The following is a 21157-nucleotide window of genomic DNA, read 5'->3' on the forward strand; positions in this document are numbered from 1 at the left end:
ACCTGGGCAGACTGAGTCAACCTTACCTGGAGATATGTCGGGTCACCCAGGGATGATATATGTGGGTTGGTGTGCTTTAGAAAAAAGGCTTAGGTTTGTTTGCATTCCGTGGTCGTTTGTTCTAGCATAGTGGGCTGTTAGTTGATAGCGGGGAGAAGCTAGCTTAAGGTAAAATGTGGTAATAATAAATTGGTTAATAAATTTTTCTTTATTTGATAGTGAAAAGGGTTTGAGCGGTCTATCTAATGCAGTGCACTATCAGTGGGAGGCAATAGTGATGACTTGATGCGATAAGAACAGTGTAGGTAACCCAACAAGGTAGATAATAAAGCTGCTGCTTCAGAAATCAAGAGTGAGTATCAGTTATTATTCCATAACTTGGGTACATATCGAGCGGTTATAAGCTGCGGAATAGTTTTTCTATCATGCGGGAATAATAAAATGACAGCTGTGAAGTGTCCGCCTTCACTGCTCAGAAACCGCCAGGACCGCCTTCGGCTCCCACTTTGCCGCCGCAGGCCCAGCTCAGTTTTTCGACAAACATCCTCATCCCTTGACGCACGTTGGCGAGTTCGCTCTCAGAGACGTTGCGTGTCTTTCATCTCACTGTATATCACCAATGTGGCGTTTAAGTCACTTATGCGCTTTTCTTTCCGACTCTTTGCAAGGACCCCAGGACAGCTACGCCGGCGGGATTCCTGAAACGGTCGTAGGAGATGGAACGCCAAAGGAAGCGTACGTTCGCCGATTCTAACTCATCTCTTCTCTGTAGGGGTTGCTTCTAACGGCCCTGTTTTTTTTTTGACTATAGGGGAGCTTCGCGATCTAAATGAGAGAGCTTGGGCTGGCGAAAGTGGTAATAATTTCCTATTGCCTGTTGTTTCGCGTCCTACCCCTCAATATCTCGTTCTAACTGCCTGATTGCCTGGAACAGATATTTTCCCGGTTGGCAATTCTCTCGATTCAGCGTTGAAAAAAAATACCGCCTTCATCAAGCGTCTTCGTACGGGAATTAATGCCTCCGCCCAACAAACCTTTCTAGCCGATATTCGCACTCTGTCGCTCCACAAATATCTCTCCGAGATCATATCTGCGTGTTACGAAGGGCTTTGCAAACTCAAATCACCCGGCGAGATCGCCGCTGGGGTTGAGATTACCAGCGCACTGCATCAACGGTTTGGACCAGCGGAATTTACGAGGCAGATCGGATGGCTAGTGGGTCGGGGTCTCAGCACACCGGACAAGGGACAACTGAAGGCCCTCAGTCAGGAAGTGCGCGAGCGTGAAGAGAAGGAACGGCTTTCCCGACATAGGGTTCTACTGAGGGTGGCCACAGAGCTCTGGCTCGTAGGAGTTCTAAGAACTTTGGATGACATCGAGCGGCCAGAGGATTTGGGCGCAAAGGGTAAAGATGGAATCGGTAGCAAGACGCCGGATGGTTTGTCCAAGGCCAAAGCGCCATCTACTGCCAAGGACAATGACAAGGAGGCGGAACCATTTCCGTTGGAGGTGTTGAAGGATCTCCTTGGACACGATCGTGACCATACCAATTTGCCACTTGCGGTTTTATTTGTGAAGAACTTTAGCTGGGACGTTCTTGGGGTCAAGTCTGTCGAAGAAGGAAGGAAGACTGTCGAAGCTGATGGAGCAACCTCATCCGGAACCACTACGGAGGCTGCAAGTGGTAGGGAGGATATCGAGGACGCCGCGGCGGGTGAGAATGATCCTCCTCTTGCTCCGGAGAAGATCCAACAGCGCTTCAAAAGTATTCTCAACCGGTACTTGGAGGATGTCAAGGCACATGTAGTTCGTGATCAGAGAGCGTTGGCCGCGCAGAATCGTCGCAATGCTGAGGCTTACGTTAAAAGTGGCGAGATCTTCGAAGACCGACAGGCCAATTTTGAGAAGCAGACAAAGTCGTTGGACAAACTGGTCACGAACACACAAGTCCTCTGCGAGGGTTTAGGGGCTGAGATGCCGGCTTTAGCTGAACAAGAGGCAGCTGACCCTGCATCTAGCGGCGGAATAGGCCTTGTGAAGACGTCTGAATATTTGCGAGGCCAGGGCGAAGGTGCCGGAATTTGGGAAGATGAAGAGGAAAGGCGTTTTTACGAGAATCTGGTTGACCTTAAAGGCAAAGTTCCGGCTGTACTATTGGAGGACGGCAAGAAGAAAAAGACTGAATTAGACGAAACAGCAAAAAAAAGGGCAGATGGCGAGACTGGCACTGATTCAGGCGCAGAGAAGCAGGAAACGACCGGTCAAGCTCTGTTGTCTGAAGAGAAAGCCAATGCTGAAGCAGATGATCAATCCACGGCTATCGCTAGCAGGACCGTTGGAGCCCAGGTGGACGCGCTTTTGGCCAAGTTACCTGAACTGCAAACGAAGGACCATGTCGATCAACTGGCGCTAGACTTCTGCTTTCTCAACTCAAAAGCGTCGAGGAACCGACTCATCAAAGCAGTCTCGGATGTTCCTAAGGGCCGTATCGATCTCCTACCATTATATTCTCGTCTGGTCGCAACCTTAGGGCAGTATCTACCGGATATTCCACAAGGTTTAATAACGTATCTCGACGAAGAGTTTCGAAGTCTTCAACGCCGTAAGTCGAAGGAGTTTCTGGGCCAGGTCCGGATGGGTAATGTTCGCTATCTTGCGGAGTTGACCAAATTCGGTGTGGTCCCGGAACATATCATCTTCCACTGCTTCAAGGTTTCTCTCGATGACTTTTCGCGAATGAATATTGAAATTATCGGACACCTTTTGGAAAATTGTGGCCGATATTTGCTTCGCAACCCTGATACCTCCCCAAGGATGGCCTCGTTCTTGGAGACTCTGGGGCGAAAGAAAGCTGTACAACACCTTGGTCAGCAAGAACGAATGATTATTGAGAATGCCGTATACTATGTTGATCCGCCGCCTCGGCCGGCCATTCAACAGAAGGAACGCACGCCGATGGAGTCTTACATCCGAAGATTGCTCTACATGGATATGAACAAGCGCAACTATACCAAGGTTTTGAAATCAATCCGCAAACTTCACTGGGAAGAACAGGAGGTAAGGATCATCATGTATCTTAATATTATCAAATCCTAGAGCGAGTCTAACGTCCGAGTCTGTAAGGTGGTCGATATCTTGGAGCGTGTCTTCAGCAAGCCGGTGAAAGTCAAATACGGCAATATCCACCTTCTGGCAATTCTGATTAGCGCTCTCTACAGATACCACCAGGACTTTGTGATTGGCATTGTGGACAACATTCTCGAGCAGATAACGCTTGGTCTTGAGCAGAACGATTTCAAGTTCAACCAGAAGCGCGTCGCCGAAGTCAAGTATCTGGGAGAGCTATATAACTACAAAATGGTTGATTCGCCCGTGATTTTCGATACCTTGTACCGCATTGTTACGTTCGGCCATGGTGAGTTGGATCAGTGCCCAAGGTGTCCAAGACCCGATTTACTCACAGGTGTTATATAGAAGGTGGAACACCGGTTCCGGGCAAACTCAGCGTTCTGGACTTGCCGGACGACTTCTTCCGAATTCGCTTAGTTTGCACACTGCTGGATACTTGTGGGCACTGCTTTGACCGAGGATCTGCAAAGAAAAAGCTAGATTTCTTTTTGACTTTCTTCCAGGTATTGCCTATTCATACGCATTTTCTTTTAATGAACGACCTAATACTGATGCATTCCATAGTACTATATGCTTACAAAAGATCCGCTGCCAATGGACGTCGACTTTCTCGTTCAGGATACTTTCACGATGACTCGTCCTCAGTGGAAACTAGTGACTGACCTGCAAGAAGCTACCAGCATATTCAGCGAGGCGGTGGCTCAGAACTACAAGACACAGGACTCCGAGAGGCCCGTGGAGCAGGATGAAGATGATGCCGAAAGTAGCTCATCTGATGAAGGTTTAGAGGAAGATGCAATTCCAGATGTGGAGGAAGAACAGGAGTCGAGTGACGAGGCGGAGGTGAGTTGCACCGGGTAATTCGAAAAACGGTTATGGTATGCCAACGATAATTTTGACAGGCGTCTGGGCCAAATGCCGAGCAAGACGGCGACAGTGAGTCCGAAGACGAGCAGATCTTCGTTACTCGGCAAGAAGAGGAACGCGACCCGCAAGCAGAAGCCGAGTTTGATCGTGAGTTCGAGAAGATGATGGCAGAGAGCATGGACTCCAGAAGATTTGAGCGCAAGGGTGTGGTCGATATACCTCTACCTATGAAGCGCAGTGCCCGAGAGCCTACGACCCCCGAGAATGCTGCAGGCGGATCTCAAGTACCGCCGAGGACCATGGCATTCTCCTTGATGACCAAGAAGGGGAACAAACAACAGGTGTGTTTTTGCCATTGAAATAGTTATGTGAAAATAATCACATACTAACGTTTGGAAGACCCGTACGATCGATCTTCCATCTGATTCCAGCCTCGCCGTTGCCATGAGAAGTCAGCAGCAGGCCGATCGTGAGGAGCAAAAGCGAATCAAGAGTCTTGTTCTGAACTATGAAATGTCAACTGATACGGACAATGCCGAAGGTGAGAGGACCTTGTCGAAACTCACGTATCTACATGTAGTTTATGATCTAATGGGCTTTCCAGCGACTGCCGAGAAACGGACGCCTCATCGCGATGCCAAAATGGACAAGTCGGCCGCCAACCGTACAGCGTTTCGCTCCCGGAAACTCCAGCTTAGCGACGTCAATTGGTAAAAAAGGTCAGAATCGAGTTGCACACAGTGATAAGATACTATATCGGTATCTTTCTCGATCCATGTTTGCGAGAGCTCTCACGAGTTTCCATCGCCGTCGCGTTCTCACCATACACTCGCTCACTATCGAGTCATGGAGACGCCACGACTCTGGAGAATGACATGGCATCGCATGCCCATATCCATGAAGCCAAATAAAAGAGCGCAAGCACTTATCTACTTATCGATGGGTTACGATCTTTCGACGCGTCCTATGACATGATTATGCGTCTCAAAATGAACCGGGCTCAATTCTACGTTTCGTAGGAATAAACGCACGGTTTCATCTATGGAGGGTGGGTGGACAGAAGAAAACAAAAAAGAAAGAGATAAGTCGCGGAGTCAATGCTTCTGGCCACACATAATTACTTCCGTCATAGAGTTAGGCGAGCAAAGGATGTAGGCTGGGTGGGATAAGATTTGAGCATTGATGGTAGTACCGATCTAGCATTTTGGGATCGCTACTCGAGCCATCTTTATGCCAGTTTGTTGCTTCATAGATAGTAATGCCATGATTTTGATCTTTATGATACTTTTTCTTTCTTAAGGGTCATCAAAAAGAAAAGAAAAACGAAAAATTAAAGAACAATTCTATTTCTATCTCGCCTCGAGCATTTTGACGCAACATACAAGTACAGTAAGTTACATTGTAAAGGAAAAGAAAACAACACCAGAAGCAAAAGTGGGAATGTATGCTGGAGCTTGGAATCGCATTAAAAAGACCAGAAGAAACAAAAGAAAGGTAGAAGTGACATGAGTTACTTGGATGAGAGTGAGGCCGGGGAAAAAAGGAGGAAAACAGGAAAATCAATCAAATCAAGAGGGGAGATTGATAACCAGAAAGGGAGAAGAATATAATAAAATACAGACTCAGCTCCCAGTCTCCCTCCTAGTGATGTTGATTTGACGCAAAGTATAAAAAAACTTAGATCTATCATGAGTTATGCTTTTATTTTGGTCTTTTTTGCTTCTTGTCCCTTTTCCCCAACATTCACTTGAACTGAAGGTTGATTTCTGACTTTCAAACCTTTCATCTATTTCTCCGTCTTTTCGCCGTTCTGGCTTTCCGTATCGTGCGATGCCTTAGGGTTCAACTCCTCACTTTCGGACAATTCAGCCGTCTCAGTAGCGATGGTCTTTGTCTCCGCGGCGGGAACCACGGCCTGGCCTTCACTGGTGGGAGGAGCAGCCTCCTCGTCATCTTCCAACTCGGCACCATAGACATCAGGATACTGGCGGAAGCAATCTTGCATGCCCCTGTTCACATTTAAACACAATCAGTTAGTTCGCCTATCTTCCTGTGCCCGTTCCATGCACTGTCATGCAGTATTTAGGGTGGGGGCGGTATAGAACTTCTGATAACTCACTTGAACTTCTCAATGCAATCTATTCCCTTCGGCTCCTCAGTCGAATACACGAAGCAACTGAATGCCGCCTTGAATTCCTCTCCGCATGGCCCATGCGCCATTCCGCCCAGACATGGGCAGTCCCAGTTAATCTCGCCAGTTTCGGGGTTAAAGGCGGCTTCCTGACCCGCTTCTTCCTCCAGTTCCTGGGGCGATTTCTGAGCACCCTCGGAGGTGGGCAGCTCCGTTGCTATGACTTGCGCATCAGATTGAGGCGGGGGAGTGGGTTTCGAGGATTCCCTTTGTTCGCGGATCTTGGGCTTGATGGAGTCGAGGGTTAGAGAGGTGGTGTTTTCGGGGGTGGTGGTCTGGTCACGGAGGGAGACTGGAGGATTCAGTTAGTATTTCTTTATCAATCCTGGTTCACTGTGAATGGAATTCAGGATAAGGAAGAGGGGGTAAAAAAAACTCAATGGTCCCGGACAATCAGGACTGACACCGACGAGTTTTTCGTTTTCTTTCTTCCTCATCCCGGACAAGATCCACATACATGAAGGCCGCTCCGCAAACACACTGCTCGTGTTATAGTAGTATACAGCACCAACAGCCAACCCTAACCGGACAGCGGTGTTCTTCCAACTCCTCGACTTGGGCTCGGCGGGAGCGCTGCTTATCAATCGTCTGCTTGCCGGGCCACGGGTTGCGGCCGGAGCGCGGAGAAGCACTCTGGATGCAGGACGGAACATGGTAGGACTGGAGGGAAAAAGAAGGGAAGAGAAGAGAGGGAAGGAGGGGGCCAAACCGCAATGGAGAGCGAGACGACGAAGAACGAGAATCAGGACCGGTCCAAACCGGGATGAGAGGCGGAGATCGCGATTGGGTGCCTGAGGCGTCCAGATACCTTTTGGGGAGATGCGGTCACGTGGGCCATCTGATTTAAAGTAAATACTCAGTCTCTGGACTCTACTCAATCCAACTCTCGCAGGCTGCAGCGTCAAAGTATTGAAGGAGTACAAGTTACTGGACAGTCCAGAATAATAACATAGCCTATACTGCTGATATTGAAAGACCCTTCACGTCATTCATAAAAATGGAGCACTAATACCCCGATTTCAACGCATATCCTACACGGACATCTCAGGCACTTTTGAAGTCTTAGTATGGCAAATATGTACTGAATATCGGCCCATATGACATGCTATGTTGTTCAGGCTGTAGGACAACCTTCATCGACATGTCCCGTAACCCAGAGCCGTCGCCAGGTATAGTTAGCAAAGGCCTACCACTCACGTCTGTTGCTATAGTCAAATTTACATGTCATATAGAGTGCTCAGATATCCTTTAGTGGACCTACGGACTGGATCTGAGATTTGGAGAGGGGGAATGGGGCCAGTTTCTCCTCCGAAGAAAGCAGAATTTGTAGGTCATTTGGGGGTTTTGCCTGCTGTCCAAGCGAGTGAAGTATGCCGACCCAGTTGTGGGCGCAGTCGCATGCCAAATTCCTAATCGTTGGTGTATCTGGCTCCCTGTAATTGCTGGTTTGCCCAAGCAAATAAGACAGTCGGTATAGCTGCTGGTGTGTCTGGCATACCGACAAGGGGGCAGGCGAAATAAGGACGTGCACGCGGACCGCTATGAATAGTCCAGGTTGCTCAGTTGGCGCAAGCGAAAGAGGCCATCCTATATCACGTCAGTCGGTGTATCTCCAAAGAGCCAGTGCATCTCCATCACCGGATGAATTTGGAATGGCTTTCCGCTCGGTGTTCCAGGTAGCAGTCTAGAATCTGGACGTCGAGACAGCCAGCACGTCCACAGTGAACTATAGGCTCTGGGGCACCGTTGAAAACAAGATTATCTATCAAGTCTAGGCACAACGAGAAGTACCCTGCTGTGGCCGGGTCTCCGTATCTTGCGTTGTTCCAGCGGTAGGGGGATGATTATTTTGTTGATAGACATCCAGAGCTGTCTAGCATAGATCTATCGACATAGCATCGCATATGGCGGTATCTATGATCCAAGCTCATATCAGGATCACATATAACTGCCATAGGCCTTGGGCCACCGCTTCCGATACGATCGACCACCCCATGGATTCTGTGACCTCCTATGTAACGTACGCCAATGCCATGTACAGGCAGCTGGGATAAGGTCGACATAATACCCCATCCGAGTAGGCTGGTAATCCGGCAATTGGCTGCTCCAGTCGCTGCGGAAATTCCCCTCGTCAGGATTCCCGGCCAACATCCCCCATTACGCAACAGCTTAGCTAATCTAAACAACATCGGCGAGTCCCATGTAGTAGGCGGGATGTTTTGGATGTCGAATGATCTCCTGTGGCCATATGCCATACTACAGCGGTGGAAAAATTATATCAGCGCTATTCTCCCAGAGGTTGTTGCATCTGGGCGTCTTACGGATTGGCATTGAACAGGGCACCGAGTAAACGCCATGACTACTGTCAACTCATATAACCCTATTTTCTCATGCTCTCTTATTCTAGCATGCTATTTGTGTATCTACACTTGCTATTCGCCAAATTCAAATCCAAACAACGTCCTGAAACACGATGTGGGGGCAAGACAAAAGGTTACAGAGATTTAGATCTATTAGGATCCCAGAAGATGCTGATGGAGATTCTCATCCCATAGTTCCTCATGTTTTCGCGCTTCTATTTCGCGATGACCTGTACCGTCAGATTAGCGCATGCAACACTCGCTGTCCTTGGCCCAGAGCATTTTGCCCAGCTGAATCGAGGTTAAACCCGAAACTTTTCACCTGGTCATTTCCGTTGACTCCTCTTCTGGCAGCCCCCAACGACGAGCGATCTCTCCGTCTACTAGCATTCAGGTACGTAGGGCGGAATTTTACGTTCCTATTAACCCGCCCGACAAAGCTAGCACGGTCCGGCATCTACACTTACATCCGTCATCCATCATATACGGGTTTGCTTCTATTTCTCGTTGGCTAAAACGGGCTTGTCCTGTGGACCGACGTGCTGTCCGCATGTTGGGGTGCAAAGATTTTCGGAGTTGCTTCATTATGTTTACCTTGGGTGTTCAACATGGTACTGGTGTGTCTGTTGTTGTCTAGGTTCCCTCAAGAGGAGAGTGTTTTGCGTGGAGTGCTTGGTGAGGAGTAGGATTCCTACGCTCATAGGACCCCTGTATTGTTTCCATTTTGTCCATTCAGCTGGCTGCACAGCAAAAAACTTAACTGACCCAGAGGGCCAAACAGATCTGATACGATGCAGTTCTTAAGTCCATCGAGAGTACAAACAAACAATACCAAAAATGGCAATGCCAGGCAACAACCTGCAAGGATTAAAGTGCCGCGAGCCACATATACCAGAGGCCTCCATGCCTGTATTTAGGGACATGTAACGCCTCCACCATTTCAATATATGTAATTCCAGCTACGCAGACTGTAAAGGTCACAAGAACTTAAGACAAAGCTATATTGTGATGCGTCAGGTTCAAATATAATAGAAATGCAGTTAAACACAAGTTTTCCTTACCTTTATTATTAATTATTAATTGCAAGAAGATTAACCATAATTACAGAGACATGCTTTGAACTACTGGCTCTAACCTAAGATAACATAAGTGTGACTCATCTCAGGCATTCACATCAAGATAAGAACCTAAAGATGGCTTTGGAAATACCTGCAAACTTCACTCTTCTCTTATTATAGGAGGTCCAGCGGGCTCTTACTGCGCTACGGTACTTTCAAGGGAAGACATTGGTGTTGTCCTTTTAGAGGCAGACAAGTTTCTGAGGTATGTACGAGTGACGGTCTAAGTCATACATACTAGGAATTAATTAGTAATTTCTAAGGCTTGCGTAAGCATGGGTTTTTACTGAGTGTGCTGCATTACCCAGATAGGTACTTTAGAGCATGCGTTAAGGAGGAGCATAAAATGTCGCCAGAATGGAACGGCGCGCTGTGACTTATGAAGAGCTTAAGGAATATACGAGCTTCAATCAGTTGGAGTGTTGTCAGAAGCGGCGGCATCGAAGGGCCTGCTATACTTGCTGAAGACCCATAGACAAGGCTGGTTTGATGCTTGGGCCAGGTCTCGAAAAACAGGGCTACAGACAATCACGGACATATAGGTAGACAGCATTTCCCACGTTCTGCGAAAAAGCCCATTTTAAGAACACCAAAATGCGGGCAACTGAATCAGTTGGACCACTTCAGTGTTCACAAGTGCTCGATCCATTTGGTGCATACTACAGTGTGGTCTAGATGAAGCCTGCTGAAATGGGCAAGGTTTGATATCAGCCCCTGAGGCAGAGATTACATGGAGGCAGGCCATCCTTCCACTATCAAGAAGCCTTCAACAGTGATAGTGAAACCCGACGACTGAAGAAAACTATAGACTTGCTTTAAATTAAGCACCCTAGAGGTTGAGGTTAGACATCCAGGGTATCCTGTGAAAGTAGTGGAGTTATCGATCAAACACCACCCTCACTAACCAACGGTTCGGCACTGTCAGTTTGCTGGATTAGTAAGAACAGTGTGAATCATACTGGCTACTACTCACGGTTGAGCTGTAATGCTGTCCCGGAGGCAGACAGTACAAGGGAACCCTACCATCTATTATAGCAAGACGTGATTTTTGGTTATCGACCACTGTTTCCCGTCTTCATGATCCATATATTGATTCTTCAAGCTCAAGAGCTTCCTCATCATTTAACCTATGGATCCGCTTCCTCGCCTTCTCCGTCGCTTCCTTCTTTCTGATGGTTTATATAGATATAGCAAACCTTATCCACCTTCCCGACCCTCAATCGGTTCCAATAGGCGTGTACGTGTAAGATTCATTGTATAAAATACCTGTTCTGAAGGCACTGAGTTCGCTGGTGTTTCGAATAGTCTCATCGCAGGGTCTGCTAGATCCGGAGACTCGTATTCCGAAGCAAACTGCTAAATGGTACCCGGCCCAAGCGACCCACCTCCTTCTCCTCCAAGCAAATCAAATCATCATGGACCCATAGTCTATAGTGTCCCTCGCAAGGCTACAGCACTAAACCCAAAATGGTCATCTATCGCGATGGGCCCCACAGGGCATCAGATCTATGTCCACGGTGTATATCACCAGGAGAGAAGATTCTGTCGTAAACAAATGGTGGAGGTATAAATACCCTCATCTGGAGGGTGTTCTCTTCACTTGTCCATTGTTGTTTCTATTACTCCGGTACATACATACAACTATTACCTCTACCAATCCTTGCACCATGTCCACAACCATCCCCTTGGACAGACTCCAGGTCGCCATTGCAGAGGTTGTCATCTTCTCAATTATCCAGGTCGTTCAATTCGCCACGAGATATATCCAGGAATGGCGATACTGGCACCATGGCATGCGGAAGTCCCTGCCTCGTTGTTTCTTTTATTCCTGGTGCGGGCTGTTGGGTGTCCTGGCACAACGTATGTGAGATAAGATCGTCAGAGTGTAGAATCAGAATAATATCTCCCTAACTTTTGCTGTCGCAGTTCGAATCGCTGGCTCGGCAATGGTGATATCAAATCCCCATCCGGAAAAGTCGTTGTTGGTCTCTGAATATATCCTGCAAGGCATTGGTCTCTCCCCCCTGTTGTTTGAGGTGAGCTTGGTCCTTCTGCGAAGGTAAGTAGTCATGCGATTCGTCCTATCCTGGAGGTTTTTTTTTTTTTTTTTTTTTTTTGGAAAAGTTCTATCTGTATTGGTCAACTCATCTATCTTCTCGTGTAGTGGTCAATCCGGTCGTACCGGTCCTGGAAACTCGAGATATCCCAAGAAGATACGCTTCGCTCTCCATTTCTTCCGGTTTCCCGTCTTTATATCCATCGTCCTGGTGCTGGTGGGTGCAGCCGCAGATATATATGCCTGCTTGGTTGTGGGATCCGTGGTGCTGGTCATTACATTTGCGTATGGCTGCGCACTAGCAGGGTGGTTGGCCGTCCAGTATCGTGCCGTGCTCCCTGTGAGTGGCCGTCGCAGTGTAGTGTTGGTGCTGGTGGCGTTGCCATTCCTGGTCATTCGGGTCGCCTATTTTCTGCTGGCGGAATTTGGTCCACGGAAGTTTGACCCCGCAGTTGGGGATACTAGTGTCATGGTTGGAATGGGGCTGTTGATGGAGATTCTCATTATAGTGTGTTTGCTGACAGCGAGGGCCATGGCAGAGCCGTTTTGGTCGGTGCCAGCTCAGATGGAGTTGACGGCATGAACATCCACTGTATATCAACACATTGTGGACATAGGAGTAGAGTGATAGTAATGTTGGGCAATGGATTTAAGTTTCGCTTTCACACATTGAACGAAGTGCCAATACAGCCGGTGACTACCGATAGTTTTGCGGATGTACCACTGCATAAACTTTGGAAAGCCGCTCTAACCAACCCTTAAGCCATTCCATAGTTATAGGGTCGGCTGTTTCATAGACCGCTCGTAGGGAGAACCCCATTCGATACGGCCCTAGGATCCCGCGAGTATTATACTCGACTGACATACAAATCAGATCCCGAAAGTAGACGATCATGGCTGCATGGTTGCCAGGATGGCCGCACGTTTTCAGGATCTCATGAAGAAGCATCGTGTAGGAATAGTAGCTGCAAAATATAGTACCGCTGTTAACGTCTGAATATTCGAGCACAACTGGGAACACCGTATCCCCTGTAGACGACAGGACCTCGTATGGAAGTGGCACAGTCCGGGCGAAACATTCATACCATGCAGACACCTTATCCAGCAAGATGAGAGCTCGAGTCACGATGTTCGAAATCTTCTGTTGCGTTGCTGGGTCGGTTGGGTCCGCTTCTTTGAAGCTGTAGAACTCATGTATGAGACTCGGTGCAAAGGTAAAGTAGGCAAAGAAATCTTCCACAAGGCGGTCAAATCCGAATTCTAACCCGGTATTGACGTGTCCTTTCATCACAAAATGCCATTCCTTCGAGGCCAGGTAGCATGGACGGCCAGAAAAGAGGGAATACATGACCTTGTAAGAGTCAGTTACTAGGGACACATCACCGTGGTAGAGCCAAGTATGTACGTACAATTAGCCCACGAGACGCTTTCAGTAGGGTAAAGTCAAACTCGTCGACATAGCGATCGCATCCTCGAATTTCAGTCAACTGACTCAATGCTTTGGCATGTGTCATCCACGAGTCCGCGTCGTTTGTTTTGGCAAAGAGCTTCATCAAGTCAGAAGAAACCAGGAGAACAGGCATTGGCTCCACACTCACCTCGTACATGCACAGTAACAGAACAGAGCAGAACACTTCCGAGGAAAGTCCTTCCAGTGGATTATCGATAGACACTCGTAGCCTCCTTAGTGCCTCCACGTATGCGGATCTAGCATATAAAACAGCCTGCTTATTCTGGGTGATACTACCAATATGATGCGAAACAAAGCACTTAATAGTCGAATCCAAAGCCCTGTTACGTCCGTACAAAAGCGGGAGAAACTTCAACCAACGAGAGACAACGTAGGCCGAGTTTAAATGAAACGGCCGAGAGACCTCTTCAATGACAGTATCCAGACTCTGTATCACATTTGAATCGACAGATAATAGAGAAATTGGCTCAGTCTTCCGGACTTGCAACTGACGCACAATCTGCGAGACGATATCTGCATTGCAGTCCATACTAGTCGGATCAACACCGTCGTTCGGGCTATCTTCTGTCTTTGGTCGTCGTCGGGAACGATACAGCTTTGCAGCAACAAATTTGAAGCCCCGCTCATATCCAGGACAGGGTCTCCCGTAGGTCTCGCATTTTGCACATCCAGGAACCCTCTCGTCACACTGTATCATGCATCAGGAATTGCTACTCTGACCAAATCCAGATCGAAGCCATGTACAAATCCGAGGAAACTAACCTTTACTCGGCGTTTCACACAAAGCGAGCAGCCGCTGCTCCGAGGGACACCCATTTTGGGAGAAACCCAGCGAGATAGTCCATGCGCTGCGACTAATGGCAACCACTAAGGTCGAGTATACGAGGCCAACGGGACACTGACCTTAGTCAGCACATATCTCGTTGAACTTAGGGGAATGGAAAAGATACGCCACAGTACGCCACAGTACGCCACAGTGTGCCCAGGACTGTGGCGCTCACCTTCCCACTGACATCGCGAAAGCCTTAGTTGGACTACTGTGCAACTTTAAGATAGTTCAACTATTTGGAAACCACCAGACGCAAATAAATCCCCCATTAAACCAAATCCATTACCGAAAGTACCGCGCCTGATGGAGTGGGATCCCACCCAGTACTTCCGCGCCGATGATCCTCCCACGCCCTTTGCCCTGGTGATTCTGAACCAGCCAATCAACGAGAAAGCATTCAGTGTGCTGCGGGAACACTGTGAGTGTACCTAGGAGTGTACCTTGGTCTTTACCAATTTAATTTTTTTTTATTTTCACATCTCATGTTATGTCATGCCCTTGCTAACATGGGTACAGCATGCATTACCATCTGCGCCGATGGCGGCGCAAACCGGTATTATGAGATGATGAGACGGCACGGGCGAGAGTCCCTTGATGTAAGAATACAACTACTGCATGCACTTGTTATACTTTAGCAGAACACAACCAAATGAGAAAAAAAAAAAGAAAAAATATATCGGAATTAATGAATGACCTGACCAAACAAGCTCCCATCTTTGATCATCGGCGACCTGGACTCCATCCATCCAGAGATCAGAACCCACTACGACAACCTGGGCGTCCCTGTCATCGAAGACCCAGACCAATATTCAACAGACTTCACGAAATGTCTAACCTACCTGCACAGTCACGCACACGAAATCGTCGCCAAGAAGTCTGGGTCTCGCCGCCCGTCCCAGCAGCCTCTTAATATTATTATTCTGGGTGGATTGGGCGGCCGTGTCGATCAAGCCTTCTCACAAATCCATCATCTGTATATGATGACACAGCAGCAGCAGCAGGAGTCGTCTTCTGCATTGGTGGGTCACTTGTACCTTGTCTCCGAAGAAAGTATCACTTTTATTCTGCGATCAGGGAAGAATATCATCCGCACGCCGGGAACGAATCGGCCCGGTTCCACTGTGGTGGGAACGGAGTCCCATTTTCTGGAGGAAAACGTGGGTATCATTCCTCTCTCTGGGCCGGCGAGTATCACCACCGCTGGGTTTGAGTGGGACGTAGCGGACTGGAGCACGGAGATTGGAGGGCAGATTAGTACGAGTAATCATATCCGGGCAGACGTGGTGGAGGTCGCGAGCCGGACTCCGGTTCTGTTCACGCTGGAGTTGGCAAGCAGGTTCAAGAGAGCGAGATGATATACTTTGTTTTCTCTTGTGTTGTGGTTGATAGAAAACTGGGGCAGGAGTTGGAACAGGACAGATAGATACAAAAGCGCATGGTTCCTAGCTCATAGCAATAGAACCTCATCTAAACTGAGACTTCACTCATTCAGTATGATCAACGATCAAAAGCCCCCATCCAATACAAAAAAGGAATAAGAACGAGCTGAAATTCAACCAAGGCGCCTCACCCTAGCCATACAGCCAAAGCCAAAGCCAAAAAAAAAAAAAAAAAAAAAAAAAAAAAAAATAAAAAGCACGATTGCACAATCAAAACAGACAATCAGAACTAAATCACACGCACCACGCCGTAGAACGCAACCCGAAACGAGAGGATATCAAAAAGACGGCCATGGAGTTGGCCATTGACCAGACCATCGCCCGCCGACAATAGAACCCCTATCCAAACCTCCAAGGAAATCTGCTTAATCCTCTAGACAGCAACGACTTAAGTCCGTCTTGTGGTACAGCAAGTAGGGTATCGCCACCCAATTCCCTCTTCTAAACCTACCCTTGCCCCTCAAAAATACGCCATAGCATTATCGCCACAAAAAGCCCTGGGATCAAACACAACAGACAGCTATAGGCAAAACATATATTTACTTCTTCAAGATGGCCTCGTACAGAGTCCCGATCACCCCAATTGCAGCGCCTGTCAAAATCCCTGGCCAACGTCCAGGAACAGACGCATTTACTCTCTCAATGGAGAAGTTGCCGTACAGATTCCAGAAGTTAAAATGATTCGCATACACTAGGTATGCGATCAATGCCTTGGCGATGTTGAAGCTCAGGGGGTCGAAAGTAGACTGCGCAGGACGGGCTCTGCGCGTGCTGTGGGCAGGGCCGTTACCAGCTTGTTGGCTCAAGTTGAAGAAATAAGCGACCATCAATGGCAGGAGCACACTGGTAAGTACCCATAGCGAGAGTGGGGCCCAGAATGCGCCATCCACCAAGATGAAGAGGTCAGGAAGTTTGATCGCAAAATCCGGTGTATGGATCGCTTCTACCGCTGGAACGGTTACAAGAAACCGTAGCGGCATGAGCTCCCTGACGAGACAAACGTACTCCAGTGCCACTACCAGGGTTTCGACAGCTTTCATGCTGCTCAAGGTCGAGCGCACCGAGTGCGTGTGCTCCTGAATCCCTGACCTGGACCACGCATCACTGATGGTCCTGTTCCAGGCGGCAGCTTGGCGGTCAATCGCGTCGGTGACAACAGCTGGCGACGGAGGCAATGGAGGCCGAACACTCATGAGACTACGGCCGGGAGTTTGCGCGGTGGGTTGAGATGGCTCCTCAGACTCGTCTCTGCATTGTCGACGCGTTAACTATCTATCGCATACAACACGACAATGCGCGCGACAATAATCGCATCGATACTTAGGATCACTTACGACTGCTCGGTCTCTGCCCTCTCTCCCCTTGCTTTAACCTTACCGCGACGCGCAGACCTCAGAGGCTCGACCTTAGAAGGGGTAGCTTCGACCCTGGACTCTCTCTTGATGGGCGACACTATGCGCGGACTTTGCGACAGGCGACGGTAGTATTCTGCGAGTCGCCCGTCATTTTGGAAGATCGACTGGTTCGTCTGGAGATGTCTATCAAGAGCGGCAGCAAGCTCAGGCTTATTGTATTCCTCGTAGCTGGAAACGGTCAGAGGTCCGGAGCCTGGAGGAGCATATGGGACCATAACATCGATCGCGATGGGACATACTTTTGAAGATCAGTAGCATCCGCCCAGTCCGCTAATTGGGGCTTGCGTAGTTTCTGCAAATAAGGCAAAGCGCTGGACATGGTAGTGATAGTAACGCGACGTCAACAACGACGACAGTGATGATGCTGTGGATGATGATGCTGTTGTTGCTGTTGTTGCTGCTGTTGATGGTGATGATGATATGCGCGGATCCACTAAGACCATGCGACAAGTCAAAGCGTGCAAGGGGGGTGGAGGGGGGAAGGTGGAAGGGAAGAAAGTAGTATACAGGCGATAAACAAACAAGCCGGGAAGGAGGAGACAACTCGGAGGAGAAACCATCGATGGATTGGGAGGGGAGAAACGCGCACTTCCAGTTAGTAACTTGGCGGGGCTTACCGCATCCGGCTTTGTTTACATTTAACAGCGCGTGTTTTTGCCTCTCTTTGTCACCGGAATGCCCGGTCGCCTCGATTGAAAGGAAATTGACCCAAGGGTTAATTTGAATTTCTCTATGTGATGTAATATGGTACATGAGGCATCTGCAGCCGCTCTAAGTCTATGTAGGTATGTAATTCGTACAGAATATCCAGATCCTCCTTTTTCTCTCCCAACCAAATAAGAGTATGTATTTGCATGAGCAGTGGGGAGATGTCAGAAAAAAGGGAGGGGGAAAAAATAAATCAAAAGATCATGCCATATCTTTCCCAAAACGCCTTGCCTACTTTATCCATCCAATGTGCACCTGCTCCGGTGGTGGTGCCGTAATATCTACAACGGTCGAGTGTCACACTTAGTGCACACAACTCCTTCTGCCCTTCAGTCTGCCTGGAACATGGAAGAATAATCCCAGGCGGAGAGGTCGGCCTTGATTAAAGAGGATTCGTTTCTCCCATATTCTGATAGTCCTCGAACTTTTTCAACAAATACTGGTACATTACCAACATGGTTCCACTCTGGATGCTGGTCCACACACCACGAGGGCCAACGCCACGGAACCACCCCGCAATACCTTCGGCCTGGTAGATCATCTTTAACCCAGTGAAGAATGACGCAGTGTCCAGACGAGGGGCTCCAGGCGGCGGCATCGAGGTCGACGGCGTCGTCATGGGTCGCGAGTGTGTCCGTAAACTCGAGGTCGTATGGGCGGGGGAATACTGTCGGGGACTCTCCTTAATTGACGCAGGTTCTCCCGCGGCTTTAGATGGACTCGTACGATCAGGGTTCTGTTGGGTTTGTATGCGAGTTTTCACAACATCCATTGGACAAGTGATCACACCGGCCATTCCACCGGCCGTTACCGCAGTTAGGATCTCTAGACCAAGGCCAATATCCCGGGACCCAACCCACTCCTTAGCCATCCGATGTTCCTGTTCGTAAAAGGCGAATTGCAAAGCAGAGAAAGGTAGGTCGCGGAATATGGTCGCTTTGTACCCATAGAAAAGCGCAGAAAACCCTTCTTGCCGAATGATCGTGCGAAAAGCATCTGTGGTGGAGCGGTAATTATATCCAGAATTAAAATGCGGGTTGTTATATCGTCCCTGCAGTTGCAACCGAGTTTTCAAGACTTCCGAAGGAACAAAGACAATGGAAGCGGCCAGGTCCGCGAATAAGCCTAGAGAAGAGCACATCAGCAACCAACGCAGCAGAAATAAAGCCAAAGAAACGAAAATAGGCTCTTTTACCTCCACACAGATACGCCACGTTGGCATTGACACCTGCATCCAGCATGCGCCGCTTAGTGAATTCATAAACCCCAAAGAAGGTGACTGTACCGGGGAAAGAACCCAAAAGCGCCGGTGTCACGCCACCATAGAGACCTCTAAAGAACCCTTCCTGTCGATATATGGTCGCATACGATGAGGTCATAGAGGTATATCTGGGAGGTATGTGTGGGTCGCCTTGTTGTCTTGTCTTGACCGTATCTAATGAATGCATAAGCATATCGCCGCAAGTCCCACCAATACCACCGGCAAACATTGCCTGTATGGAACCATTCAGCGGTCAGCCTAATACCATACAATTATGAAACAAATAAAGGATATTGTTCCTGGGCGCACATGGACAATGCTACTCCGCGTAGGATACGCTACCATCCTAGCATGACCGGATACTAATCAACATACATGTAAATACAGAGGGCGAGGCTCCTCCTCGTCTGCTATGGAAGCAGCATCTTGCGCATAGGCGTCCCTATCGGCCTTCACCTGACTGGAGCCATAGGGGACATGTTCGTCGGTACTGGTGGTTTTCGAAATTACGGCCGACGCAGGGGAGTCCGAGGATGATGTCTCTGTCGTCGTAAACAGGCCAAACACACGCGAGGTCACGCTCATTGCAAGGGCACCGCAACCCACCAGATCGGTGCGGACCAGACCTCGGGCGGTTTGGTTGCGATGCGGCGACGTACAGAGTAGGGATTCCGGAAGGACGCCACCTGCAGCAAAGGATGACGGGGGAAAAGAAGGGGTGTCAAGGAAGGAAAGAAGAAGGAATGAGTAGGGTAATTACAGGGACGCCAACGAAGGTCGGGAGGGGGAAGGCAGGAACATGTCACCTCATGAGGGATAATATTTCGAAAAACGGAGTTCAAGCTTTGCACTCCCGATAATAATCAACAAGCCCGAAAATTTGGTCGGTTCTCCGTTTTCTCCGCATCCGAGACCGATTGTAGCCTCAGGCAGATTTTCTTATTAATTCCCGATTCTGGCTCGGATATCCTTAAACACTGTCGAATAGCTAGTTAGTTAATTCGATAAAAGAAATGAGTTTTGATTCGATAATGACTAGTTACTGATAACTGTACGTATTTATGAGATGTCTACTGTATCCAGACTCAACGTCGAAAAACAAAAGAACTTTGTACGAAGCAGTTGCTGAGAGTGATTCCAGTACACAAAGTTACAGCAAAGGTAACTTCTTGCGTTGACTAATATAGAAGATAGGTTCTAAGGCGTCTAATATTGCCAAACACGAAAGAAAGTAAAGATCGATCCTAAGATCCCACAGTTTCGGTAAGACCTTACTTTGACCGGAGAGCAATCAGAAGCAATCTTGAAAGGCAGGTATGATTTTTTTTTTTTCTGCTGGTTTGTTGCATCCTGGCTCCGCCATAGTATTCTAAATTGTCGGAGCCATGCACAAAAGGAGACACAGCAACATCTCGTCTCTCTTTCAGAAGTGTGCCTTTTCGTAGGTGCAAATAAGCCCATATTTACAGCCATATTCATCCATGTACTTGGCAGCTTGGACTTATCTTTGTTAGCAAGGAGATCGAAATAGGACACAATTAGCTTACTTACCAAGTACTTAGGCTCTATGTAGAAGTCGGTATCCAGAGATGTATTCCATGGGCATTGGACTCTTCGGCGAGCCTAGGCAGGGACCTGATGCTACCTTAGGAGCTAGATTTGCGCGCACGATTCATTCCGACCCATAATATATGCTGAGTCAATAGTAGTGATCATCTTAGAGCTGTTTTGGGTGCCAACTCTTCAGTTCGACATACGCCGCGTAGTGCTTTCTACACTCGGTGCGCAATTAGTTCAACACAAAAGGGCCGGCTTCGGATATCTATCACTGGCTGACGGACCGGAATTGCCGTAGATGGAGCGGTCATTGCAACAAAGGAATTCGACGTAGATAGTCAAAGAACAAAACAGCAACACGATAGGGAAGCTGTTTATGGCCAATGGTGAAGGGCGCATAACAAGGGAAACTTGAAAACAGCTGCAATAAGCGAAATAAGAAACGTGCCGAGAAGACCCAACCATGCCTAAACGAAGACAGACCTATCAGAGCAAGGAAATACTTGACACTTTTGTTGGATTAATGGCTTGCATTTGTAGCGATCTCCCACGCCCTTCAACAGGTATACCAGGAGCAATGAATAATAGAGACCAATGAGAAGAAACATTTACTAATTATTGAAATAGTCTTGTATGCGCAGTAGGTAGACTGAAAATGGATAGAAGAAGGAAGATCATGAAGGAGGAAGGAAATATCGAGACTGAAGTGGAAGAATCGCGGTTAACATGCAGGAGGTAATCATACCGTTCTGTTCA

At 48.2% G+C, this 21157-nt stretch overlaps 6 protein-coding genes across 6 annotated transcripts; 3 read left to right on the forward strand and 3 right to left on the reverse strand.

Annotated features, from left to right (window-relative positions):
- Positions 1-716: 716 nt before the first annotated feature.
- On the forward strand, positions 717-4710 carry ATNIH1004_005634 (uncharacterized protein; the record flags this gene model as incomplete). The annotated part of the gene is made up of 8 exons (XM_033570284.1): positions 717-735; positions 935-3057; positions 3124-3415; positions 3475-3632; positions 3694-3972; positions 4032-4337; positions 4396-4537; positions 4601-4710. 8 exons carry the CDS (start codon positions 717-719, stop codon positions 4708-4710), a joined length of 3429 nt encoding a protein of 1142 aa, XP_033426316.1.
- Positions 4711-5782: 1072 nt separating this feature from the next.
- On the reverse strand, positions 5783-6840 carry MIA40 (coiled-coil-helix-coiled-coil-helix domain-containing protein; the record flags this gene model as incomplete). Its single annotated transcript, XM_033570285.1, has 3 exons — positions 5783-6005; positions 6116-6479; positions 6645-6840. The coding sequence occupies 3 exons, from the start codon at positions 6838-6840 to the stop codon at positions 5783-5785; spliced, it is 783 nt and encodes a 260-aa protein (XP_033426317.1).
- Positions 6841-11332: 4492 nt separating this feature from the next.
- On the forward strand, positions 11333-12304 carry ATNIH1004_005636 (uncharacterized protein; the record flags this gene model as incomplete). The annotated part of the gene is made up of 3 exons (XM_033570286.1): positions 11333-11525; positions 11592-11724; positions 11830-12304. The coding sequence occupies 3 exons, from the start codon at positions 11333-11335 to the stop codon at positions 12302-12304; spliced, it is 801 nt and encodes a 266-aa protein (XP_033426318.1).
- A 114-nt stretch (positions 12305-12418) lies between these two features.
- Positions 12419-14008, reverse strand: ATNIH1004_005637 (Zn(II)2Cys6 transcription factor; the record flags this gene model as incomplete). Its single annotated transcript, XM_033570287.1, has 4 exons — positions 12419-13072; positions 13131-13268; positions 13320-13880; positions 13955-14008. The coding sequence occupies 4 exons, from the start codon at positions 14006-14008 to the stop codon at positions 12419-12421; spliced, it is 1407 nt and encodes a 468-aa protein (XP_033426319.1).
- Positions 14009-14324: 316 nt separating this feature from the next.
- On the forward strand, positions 14325-15376 carry ATNIH1004_005638 (thiamine diphosphokinase; the record flags this gene model as incomplete). Its single annotated transcript, XM_033570288.1, has 3 exons — positions 14325-14439; positions 14538-14617; positions 14729-15376. The coding sequence occupies 3 exons, from the start codon at positions 14325-14327 to the stop codon at positions 15374-15376; spliced, it is 843 nt and encodes a 280-aa protein (XP_033426320.1).
- A 623-nt stretch (positions 15377-15999) lies between these two features.
- Positions 16000-19429, reverse strand: ATNIH1004_005639 (putative mitochondrial carrier protein; the record flags this gene model as incomplete). Its single annotated transcript, XM_033570289.1, has 7 exons — positions 16000-16708; positions 16795-17043; positions 17115-17186; positions 17819-17864; positions 18070-18708; positions 18779-19076; positions 19220-19429. 7 exons carry the CDS (start codon positions 19427-19429, stop codon positions 16000-16002), a joined length of 2223 nt encoding a protein of 740 aa, XP_033426321.1.
- Between the last annotated feature and the right edge of the window lie 1728 nt (positions 19430-21157).

The sequence above is a fragment of the Aspergillus tanneri genome, assembly GCF_003426965.1.
Source record: "Aspergillus tanneri strain NIH1004 chromosome Unknown AapTan_4_pilon_pilon_pilon, whole genome shotgun sequence".
In the NCBI taxonomy this organism is placed as follows: domain Eukaryota; kingdom Fungi; phylum Ascomycota; class Eurotiomycetes; order Eurotiales; family Aspergillaceae; genus Aspergillus; species Aspergillus tanneri.